Below are 10879 nucleotides of genomic sequence, written 5' to 3'. Positions count from 1 at the left end.
GCCCTCCTTCAACAGGTCCTGGTGTCACTTGCAGGTCCTAACGCTGGCACCAAAACTGATCATTAGGAAAACACACATCCGCATTTCAGGATGCCCACAGATTCTGAAAAATCGTGTTTCAGCAATTAGAGACGCACAGCTCAAATGGCACCTCAATAGATAGGAGGACTGAAATTAAAAACCTTCCATGTTCTCCAGTCTGACACCCCTGTCACACATCTGTGCCTGATACTAGGTTAATAAATAAATAAAAATACTTAGCCTAATGTGAAACTCCTTTCATAAAGCTAAACTGTAAACTAATCAATTAGTCGAAGAACTTGGAAACATACAATACTGAAGTATCACAGACCCTAAACTCACACTGAGTTAAGGGACAGGCTTTGAAGGTTCAGCTGTAGAGTCTGAAGCAGGAACTACTGCACGTAGGAAAAAAAAAGAACATAATGCAGGCAAACTAAAAGCACAATCCCGGAGTAAAATAAACAAGCACTACCTGCTCACATCATGACTTTTGCATCATCTGGGACAGCACAGGAAGATAGAAGTTCACACTTACAAGTAGAATCATGAAATGTCAAGAAATCTTCCCTGCAAATTCAGCATGCAGAAGCCAAACAGCTGTTCCTAGCACTTCTGCCTTTGGGCTTTAAAGCATTCTAACAAAATAGGCATCCAGCTAAGAATGTTGACAACTGAACACGGTTTTATGAGCTTTAAAGACACTACAGTAAATAAAGTGTAAAATATCTGACTGTTTATAAACAAGTTCAGCCATAACTCCAGCACATAGTTAAATAAATCTGAAGAAAACAGAGTTTATCTTACTTTTCCCAAGAAAACTGGAATTGTTGCTACTGTTGAAATAAGCACAACTGAAAATTGCTCCCAAGCAGTCTAGACTCTTAAAGAGTCTTGACAAAGGCATGATAGCTGTATTATCCATTTTTTTCCCCACTCTATGAAGAGGGAATAAGAATTTTTTCAGCTACTTGTACAGAAGCTAAAAGCCAGTAACACACACACAAAAAAAAACACCAAACCTTTCACTAGGTGCAGCAAACACAGCAAAAAAACCAGCAAGCTGTCTGCCCCTTGAATTTAAGTTTTACACAATTGCATTCTTCCCACTAGTAAAATACATGCATGACAGTAATCAGCATGCCAAATAACTTGATCCTCAGGACTTCAAGGAAGGACTGCTTCACACTGCTTCAGACATCTGCCCACAGTCCAAGCACCATACCTAATCTGTGAGAAACAAAGCAAATTCAGCCATTTTGTTCTCCGCAGGACAATACTGTTCTAACAAGGAAACAAGCTGAACAACATCACAGAGAAATCCTTTCTTTAACATTCATAGGGACATCCTACAACAGTGCTGTGTCACTCTAGAACCATGGCAGACTGATACAGCTTCATACTACATCTGTCACAATCTCTAGTTTTTAGAATCTGGCTATAATTTCCACACTCAACGAAATTACTAATTGCCTGCCTATTTTTTTATTATTTTATTTTGTATTGCAGAATAGTAGAAATCCTTCTCTCAAGTAGCTCCTATACATTTTCTAAAGAGACTGTCCCCTTGCCATACTGTTTACAATGTTTCACTTCATTAATGGAGGAACTTAATTGATCAACAAGCCAAAAGCCAATTTCTTGTAACAAGGAATCAAGTATCAGAAGACCTGATTCTGCACCGCAAAATCCATCTTCTGGATGCCACTTTCATTTCTTGACTTGCCTTTAAGGGACAAAGTATAGGAGGGAAAGGAAAAGAGAAGATACATATTCAGTAAATATAACTGTACTTCCCACAAGTCTTTAACCAAAAGGATTTGTCAAAGAAATGAAGCAAGTAATAAATATTTCTGCCTATGCCATTTTAATGCTACATCTGATCTAACCACTACTTCAAGAAGCATTCTGGTCATATTTACTTTAGTGGGAACATTAAAACTTTGATAAGACTCATCTTCATATGTAGAGCAAGATTTTAAAAAAATCTAAGAAATGCATGTACAGAAGCTAAAAGCCAGCTATTAATTTTCATGGCATCACATGAAGAACAGGTTGCATTCTCCGCCGCTGGATTTGCGCACAGAACAGCAGATACAATCAACTGAAAATTAAGGCTGCCTGTTCAAACCAATCTGAACAAAACCAGAGCATGTCACCCACAGCTACAGTATGTTTTTATTTCAGAAACAGGATAGACTCAGAGTCACAAGATATAAAGAACAAGACTACTTATTCTTCACATGCTGCCCTGAAATCACATAGCATAATGCACTTTTATCATTCGTATAAGCATCTGAAAAAACTCCAAACAAACATACTGCCTCACTAAGGAGGCTCACTAAAAGAATAATTTGGGGTAGAGTTTCACAGTTGGCTTAAGTTAATCTTTGGAAATCTACATGTACTTTCTTCACATACGCTCCCTGCCTCATCAGCTCTGTGACAACAACAGGTGTTCAGGTAGCTCCAGGTCACCCAGATCTTCTCTCTGCCTTTGGCAGAAACGAGGCTTTGTCACAATACAAAGCAGCAAGCTGACCCAGCTGACTCCTCAGCCGTGTGAACACTAGCGCCAGCAAGAATGAGCAGGTGGGAACATCCTGTTCTGCAAGGGCATGGCCAGCAACCAGCTGAACCCGACCACAATAATTTCAGTCTCAGCCAAGCTGAAAAATGACATCATTATCTCTAAACTTTATTTCACTAACAAAACAATAGAAATAAGACAATGCTTAGAGTAGTTACACTAACACCACTGCTGGTTACACTGAAAAGTATGGATTTCCCCCTCCGTCCCTCCCACGTTTCTCAGTATTGTTTTATGTTTGGATTGTAAACACTTCTGGTTTTTTTTAAATCATGAAATGCTTCCCATAAAGCTCTTCATTTCTGTAGCAATACAGATTCACTAATATATCATGCCAAATCTCCAAGAAACACTATACCTTCAAAGACTAAGCAGACTCAAACTGGTAGAACTCCTTCCCAACTGAGATCAGAACATGCACTAATCTTAGCACAGAACCTACTTACAGGTTGTGCAGTACAATCAGCAGCAGTGGTAATGGCCTTACACAAGTTCCTCAAAAAGGTCCAGAAAAAGAAAAAAATCAAGAACATGAAGGAACTTCTGAGGAGTTAACTGCAGTATAAAAAAAAAAAAGAAAAAGTCAGTGAGTTTACCCTGAATTCCCATTTCCAGAGGCAGAGCAGCTCAAGCAAGCATTCCACCTGGATACGAAACTCTTAAGCCCTCACAGTTCCTTTGATGCACTTTGATGCAACTAAATATGTTCACTGCCAAAGCCACATTTGTCAGTTTTTATTCGCATCTTGCTCTCTGTTTAATTTCAGAAGGCTGGCAAACAGTTAATACATGTCGACAGATGGAAAGGAAGGAGAAGCGAGAGACTTCACTCACTAAAGGGCATCTCTGCCACCCACACCATACCTGGCAAAGAAGCTAACAAATTCTGGAAACAGACATGGCATCACATGCAGCAGAGAGAAAACCTAATGCTCCCAAGAGAAACAGCATCTGACTATGCTCTCACAGAACACTGAAACAAAGGTGAATTGAGGTGTTATTTACTGGTATCAGAGTTTTATTTACAGTGAACAAAGTACAGTGCTGAAGTAGAGTTACAATCTGTGGGAACAAGACTTTTTTTCCCCTGCTCGGTGCAAGAAACAAGCAGTCTATTTGATTCCTGACAGCACAGCCAAAACCAGGGGATACATTAACTTGCAAAGCAAGTAGAAACCATTGCCACCTAAGCCCTCCATATTCACAGACCTAAGAACCATGAATTGTATTGTTCATCACTACAGACACCTGCACTAGAAGACTACAATCATATGAGTTGTGCTGAACAAACATGGGATCTCCTGAAGTTGACACTAGGCTATCCAAAGCAGTGCATGAATCTACCAAGGAGAAATAAAGCTATTGAGCTGGCAATCATTCAAGTCCTAGAAAAGACACCTGAGAGATCAGAAGAGAGCAAACAATAAGGAATTTGGGTATCTTTGGGTTTTGTGTTTAAATAGCTTTCTGTATTCAGGGAATCAGATGTTTTTACTCAATTAACTTCACAATTAGCGAAAGAATTACGATACATAGATCTAAGGGATCAAAAGACACAGCAAAATGATGATTTGTGCTTCTTTCAGAAGCTGCTTTATCCATCATCATTTCCTGAAATAAAGGGAAGAAAAAGTTCAGTAAATCAACATTCAGAGTTCTCTCCTGTTGTAAGCTTGTTTCTTCCACAATCTCTTCTGTTTCTGAAAAGCATGAGTACAGCACACTAATTACAGACAGTATTATCTGAGACTTCCTGGTACCAGCCTTTGGTAATTGAGATGCCAAGATGACACACTATGAACATCTGCACATCTCAGAGGTTTGCCTGTTTCCTCATTTATTTTTCAAGAACTTTAAGAAGCCCATTGTATACATGATCAAAAAGATCTTTGCACTTCAGAAAATCCCACTTGACTTTTTTGACACTGGAATGCCTGTATAAGTTCCGTAATAAAGTATCTAGGAAAGAAATTATGCATCTTTAATAAACTAAAATACATAATTTGACACAGTTGGCTGACCAACTACAAGCATTCAATGGAAGTCAAAGTTTTTTTTATACACACAAGCACACTCAGTGTGAATCTTAAAAAGTTGCCCAAAATAATAAAACAAATTACAATTCTTATTGAAAGTGCACAACTGTGAGCTCTACATTCTCTTCAGCTTTTAGACTGACCAGTACTGTCAAATAACTAAAAGCAAAGCCTGTCTCATGACAAGAGCTTTTGTTTTGTGGTGGTTTTTTTTTTTTTTTTTTTTTTTTTTTGTTATTACAATAGTGACTACCTCTGGCACAGCACAGCCAAAGGCAATTTATAAATTAACTGCTAGAAGCTCCCAGCGTCACATTCATGCTTTCATTCAAGTAACTGGTTTGGTTTAAATTTTTCTGTTGCATTAGCTTTAATTACAAGCAATGCCACTGTAACTAATACCATTAAAGTTAACGAAGTTGTTATAAATTTACTCCCAACTTCAGTGCATGAGAATAAGCAACAGATACTCATCTTTATTACGTTGCTTACTCAGGAGATGAGAGAGAAAAATCTTATAATTAGAGTGTCGTTTAACACTCCAGCTGTTGTAACACGAACACAAAGCAACCAAACTAAAGTTATTACAGTATTCATAATTCGTATATAATCTTGTAATGACAAAGCTGACTTCTGTCATCAGGACAATGTCCATCTGTAACCCAAGTTCAGCTGCGGAAGCATATACCTCACTGCAGCGTATGCAGTAGGAACAACAGTATGGTTGAATCCCTCTTCAGTTCTCTGATTGTTTGGTCACAAACAATTTTCTGCAAGGTTGCATTAACAATGCATTTGTTCATTTATCTATGCTGCAGAGGAATGGAACTACAGAAGTTACAGAACACAGCAAAACTGCTGCAGCGCTATAAAACCTGCAGTGATATTGCTAGAATAAGCAAGATTTTGAGAGCCTGTGTTTTCGCAGGAGTTTGTCTTCTGTTCCATGAAAGGCGGGCAGCTGATCAGCAGAGGCAATGAGCACACATGGAGAAAGAAAGCAAAGAGATTCTGCTTCAGGATTACTCCTGCTACAACACTGTTTTGTTTACCCAGTTAGGCTTTGCTTCTTAAGAACTGCATGAAAGTCTCCTCCTGTGAGTAATTACAGAAAATGTGAAATGAAAAAAATATCGCTGTCCTTTGCAAGTCAGACCACAGAGCTTCCTCATAAGAAGTTATTACAGCAAAAAAACAATCACGACAATTCATATACTTGGAAGATTGAAAACTGTTCAGCCTACACATTCCTTCCAAAATTTGATTTGTTTCAGTAGCACTAGACAACCTGCAAAGAACAACTTTTGGATTTTATGTTAATTCAATCAGAGCTTCCAATGTGAAATCATAGCCTTAGCCGAAAAGGCCAGGCTACTAACTACAGCAGAGGCTATTAGTTAACATGTATGATTTCCTCCATTTATTAAATACATTATATCCCATTTTAATATTCCCTTATGTTTAAAATCCAAATCATCAGCTTAAGAGCCTGAGGAGCTTTCAGTATTTGCTAATGCACACGAAAATACACGAACATGAGAATATGTAAGCAAAGGAGATCTAAAGCAGAAAAAAAAAATAAAGTAAACAAACAAAGGATAATCCTGAATACATTGAAATTGTTTTTAGATTTAGATAATTAGAACATCTCTATTTAGTCTGAAGAATACTGGGAGTTTAACAGCACTGTTAAACTCCAGGAGTTTAGTTCTGTAGTAATTCCTCAGTCATCAGCAGAACAACACAAAAAACCAAAACACACTGAGGATGACACATAAAAACAGAGCCTCAACAGCATATTGTGCTAGATATCACATTATTTAGAAATCAGAGATACATTCATTAACCAACACCCCCATATGCGGCACAAGAAGAAAGATTCAACAGCACTGTTGCACTCCACTCTGAAAAAAAGGTAACTTAGCTCTGTACAGATTAGAGAGGCCGTGTACAGATATAGGTCTCATAGCCTGGTTCATAGCCACATGCACAGAGCCATGTTTTCAAATGAGAATGGGCCACAGTTAAGCCTGGTTCTAGTTACTTCCTAATATTTTCCTTGGCAGTATACAGAGATTAAGAAAGACGTCAGCATGAGAAAAGAAGCAAAAGAAGTGGCACTCACTGTGTTGCATTTTGTCCCGCACACCACTTGCCGGTGGTTCAGCCACTGGGAGGCAAACACTTTATTGAGGGTTCCGAGATGAAACTCCCTCTCCTTCAGGAGGCTGGGAAGCTGCTGGGCTGCATACCCGTGCAACAGGCGGTGGTAGCTGGACTCATTCTGCATCCAGACCTCCCTGCCTTTTAGGTAATACACCAGGGACCGCTTCACTGGAGGAAGCCGCTTTCTTTTGTGTACTGAATGATCCCATCCATACTGTAGAAAACAAACATGAAAATTAGATAGAAAAATGAAAAATAGTAGTCCTCTGAATTCAGATCAATTAAGTCTTCCAAACCATCCATAAAAATCATACAAGATCAACACAGAAGTGCTAATACAGCCTTTACTTCATAGAATTAAACACATTTCGCTTAGGAAGTGGCACTGCAGTGGTGCCACAGACACTGCCCACCAGTTCAGCACCGCTGAAGCACCGAATGCTAAAGGAAACACGAGAAACCTGAAAAAGAAACATTTTAAGCAGCTGAGAGCAGCCCCAGCCTCCTCCCCGGCCTCAGTTCCACCGCAGCGAAACACAACCACACGGGGCAGGGGCCGCTCGGTACCGACCGTGGCGTTCACAGCTCTCTTGCGGCCGAAGCCAGGCTCCGTCCGCTGCATGGCCGCGACCGGGGAGCTCGGCCCGGGACGCGGCCGTTACGGACACAACGGCCGAGCCCAGCGGGGCGGCGCGGGTTAGGCGGGAATCTGACGGCAGCGGGTGGGCGATGCCGCTCGGCCCGGTGCCGCCGGCTGTTCCCGCACCTCCGCCACCCCCCCCGGCACACCGAGATCCCCCAAGCCCCATTTCCCTTTCCTTCAGTCCCGAGACCCGCAACCGGGCACCGACGCCCGCCGCTGGGGGTCCCCCCGCCCCACCCGTCGCCGGTGCCGGGGCTCACCGCGCCCCCGGGCTCAGTTCGCACCGCCCCCCGGCCTACCTGCTCCCCACAGAGCCCCCCGGGCCCCGCGGCGGACGCCGCCGCCGCTTTCCGCTTCCTGCTAACTGTTTTCCTGGCCATAGTAGAAGGAAAGTGAAGAAGAGAGGCCGAGAGCCCGGTCCGGACCCCACATGGAGCAGACGGAGCAGGCGGCCGCCAGGACACGGGGCATTAAGTGCCGGCAGCCGTGCCCGGCCGCTCACTCCGCCGCAGGCCCCTCCGGACCGCCCTTCACGACATTTCCCCCTTTTACGGCGGTCGCGTCGCAGCTTTACGGTAGCTCCCTCCGCCCCGCCCGGCAGCCCCGCGTCCCAGCACACGGACGGCCAGCGGGCACCGCCCCCTCTGCGGTTACCAGGCGACGTGTTCCGAGCCAGAGCGACTCCCCCTGCTGGCGGCGGAGGATGGGGCGGGGAGAACGGTCCCGCTTTCCGCAGCGTCCGTCCGAAAGGATTCACCTCCTTCGCCCTGCGGCCCAGGATACCGTTGGCTTTCTGGGCTGTGAGCGCACAGTTGTCAAATCGTAGGATCGTTAAAGACCGCTGAGATCGTGTAGTCCAGTCGTCAACCCATCACCTCCATACCACTCAACCACATCCTTCAGTGCCACGTCTGCCCTCCTCTCGAACACCTCCAGGGGTAGCTCAGGGATACCACTTCTGTGAGCAGTTTGTTCCAGTACTTATCACTCTTCACTCTTCCAAGTTGAAGGAGGAAAGATTTAGGTTGGATGTTAGGGGGAAGTTCTTCACAAGGAGAGTGGTTAGGCCCTGGAACGAGCTGCCCAGGGAGGTTGTGGATGCCCCGTCCTTGGACGTGTTCAAGGCCAGGTTGGACGGGGTCCTGGGCAACCTGATCTGAATGTGGATGTTTGGTGGCCCTGCTAGGCAGGGGGGTTGGAACTACATGATCCTTGAGGTCCCTTCCAACCCGGGTGATTCTGTGATTCTGTGATTCATGAGATTAATTTTTTCCTAATATCCAACCTGAACCTTCCTTGGCACTACTTGAAGCCATTACTTCTTGTCCCACTGCTGGCTCATGCCCACCTTTCCAATAGGCTGTGCTCTATTTTTTCTGGCAGGGCTGTGATCTACTGTTCTCCCAGTTTGTACTGATATTGGGGGTTGCCATGACCCAGATGTGAGACCTTGCATTTGGCTTTGTTGAACTCCGCAGGATTCAACAAGCTTGGTGCCATGACCCCTACCTGGGGTTCTACGACCGACTACCTTCTGATAAAGTGCCTTTTTCTAACACCCATCCTGACCCACTCCTGATGAAGGTCCACAACATTTCCTCAGGTCCTGCTCCATTCTGCACTGAACACAGTTTGTAATGCAGCCTGTGTGAAACCAGCCGCTGTGCTCAGGCCCTCTGTACACACTTGTATTTTCACCATAATTTAGAGCAAGAAATAATGCAGTCGATGTACACATTACCCAAGGGACACCCCTACAGCTGTGGGTTCATGAGGTGTGCGGCTTTTTCCATTTCAACATGTTATCTCCTAGCTACAAAGCATACAACAGTTCTTGTTTCAGATTTCAAGATGCTTTCACCATCCGGGAAAATAGGTCATCAATCTCTCCTTTGTACAGGTGGGAATACTGAAATAGACAGTTTCAGGCTGTAGGCTCCAAATGAGTTAATGCACAGAGACAGTAACACTACTGAGAAAATTAAAAACCAAAGGAATTTGTGTTGTGAATGGTCTATCTTCAGTGGCATCTCCATGGATCAGTTCAACACTGGTTCCTACAAAGACAAATTACACAAACATTGAAGGGGAAGATTGTCAGATATTTACAATTTCATATACGTTTGCCTTTTGGGATTCTATAAATAAACATAGCTGTTACACTAAAAATTTGTTTCGTGTGTATGCATGTTTTTTTCTCTCTTAAGATTTCAATACAAGTCTAAGCTGGAAGACTTTGTGTATGTCTTCCAAAATGTGGAAGGAAAGTCAGTAGGGCTGTGGATGTAACTGTCCCCTTGAACTCAGCACTGGAGTGGCCACAACTTGAGTACTGTGTTCATTTTTCGGCCCTCTCTACAAGAAAGACACTGAGGCTCTGAAGCATGTCAAAAGAAAGGCAATGAAGCTGTGAAGGGCCTGGAACACAATTCTTATGTGAAGCAGCTGAAGGAACTGAGATTCTGAGTCTCGAGGACTCTCAGAGGAGACTTTATAACTCTGTATTGCTCCCTGAGTGGGGATTGTAGTAAGCTGGGGTCAGCCTCTTCTCCCCAATAACAGCGAGAGGACAAGAAATAATGGCCTTACAGAGGTTCTGATTGGAAATAAAGAAAAAAAAATTCTCAGAAAGAGCAGTCAGGCATTGGCAAGGGCTGCCCACGGAGGTGGTGAAGTCGTTGTCCCTGGTGGAGATGTGGCACTGAGGGATGTGGTCTGGTGGTTAGGGTAGTAGGTAGTGGGGCTGGTGGTTGAACTAGATGATCTCAGAGGTCTTTTCCATCCTCAACGATCTTATGAACGGCTTGCTTACTGTTTAAGGACATCTTTGAGGTTTAGGCAGATCTCACAAATATACTAAACAAGCTGTTACTGTTTAGTGCAGAATGGATATATTGCAAAACAAGCAATGTTGATAGTTAAGCATAGCAGAGGCACAGGCTCACTATTTCTTTAATTTTAAGCCTCTGAGCCTTGGCAGGTAATACCCAGGAAGTATGGGCAGGCTTTGACAGGCAGACCTTTTAATTATTGGCTTTTTTATTTAATTTTTTTATTTTAATTATTTAATTAACAAGCAGCTTGATGCCATCCAGGGTTCACGGAGGGCCCAGTGCGCTGTCGGCACTAGGAAGCACTTGTCATCTCTACTTCCTCATGCTGCTTTAACACCGAGGTAAGTGCACAGAGCTCCTATGCACTTTTTGCTCTGCCTGCAGCAGCAGCAATTAGAACGGAAATAACCCAAACGCAGTAACCCAAAGGGAGAGAGGGAGGTGGGTGGGGCTGAGAGGAGCCGCTTCTAAACCCCTCACACAGAACCAGCTAACGCAGTATTTCCCTGGCTAATATTTATTTCCCGTTACCACCTAGAGAATCCAAGCGCCTCTAACAAAGCCACGCGGGGCGTTCAGCCCCCTGACG

General features: G+C 43.5%; 1 protein-coding gene across 3 annotated transcripts in view; it reads right to left on the bottom strand.

Annotated features, from left to right (window-relative positions):
- DCAF12 (DDB1 and CUL4 associated factor 12) overlaps nucleotides 1-8003 on the bottom strand; it is a 29895-nt gene extending 21892 nt beyond the window's left edge. The window contains exons 1-2 of one of the 3 annotated variants that reach the window (XM_052670671.1): nucleotides 7756-8003; nucleotides 6773-7027 (exon numbers count right to left, since the gene is read on the bottom strand). In XM_052670671.1, the coding sequence (XP_052526631.1) occupies nucleotides 6773-7027; nucleotides 7756-7836 (336 nt within the window). In that variant the 5' untranslated portion in view covers nucleotides 7837-8003. Of the gene's footprint in view, nucleotides 1-3057; nucleotides 3167-6772; nucleotides 7028-7384; nucleotides 7451-7755 lie in introns of those variants that run through there. The other 2 variants (XM_052670672.1, XM_052670673.1) reach the window with 2 other exon arrangements.
- Nucleotides 8004-10879: the final 2876 nt, after the last annotated feature.

Source organism: Tympanuchus pallidicinctus, unplaced genomic scaffold (genome assembly GCF_026119805.1).
Source record: "Tympanuchus pallidicinctus isolate F22 unplaced genomic scaffold, pur_lepc_1.0 scaffold9, whole genome shotgun sequence".
Classification (NCBI taxonomy): domain Eukaryota; kingdom Metazoa; phylum Chordata; class Aves; order Galliformes; family Phasianidae; genus Tympanuchus; species Tympanuchus pallidicinctus.
This window is presented reverse-complemented; position numbering and strand designations above follow the sequence as displayed.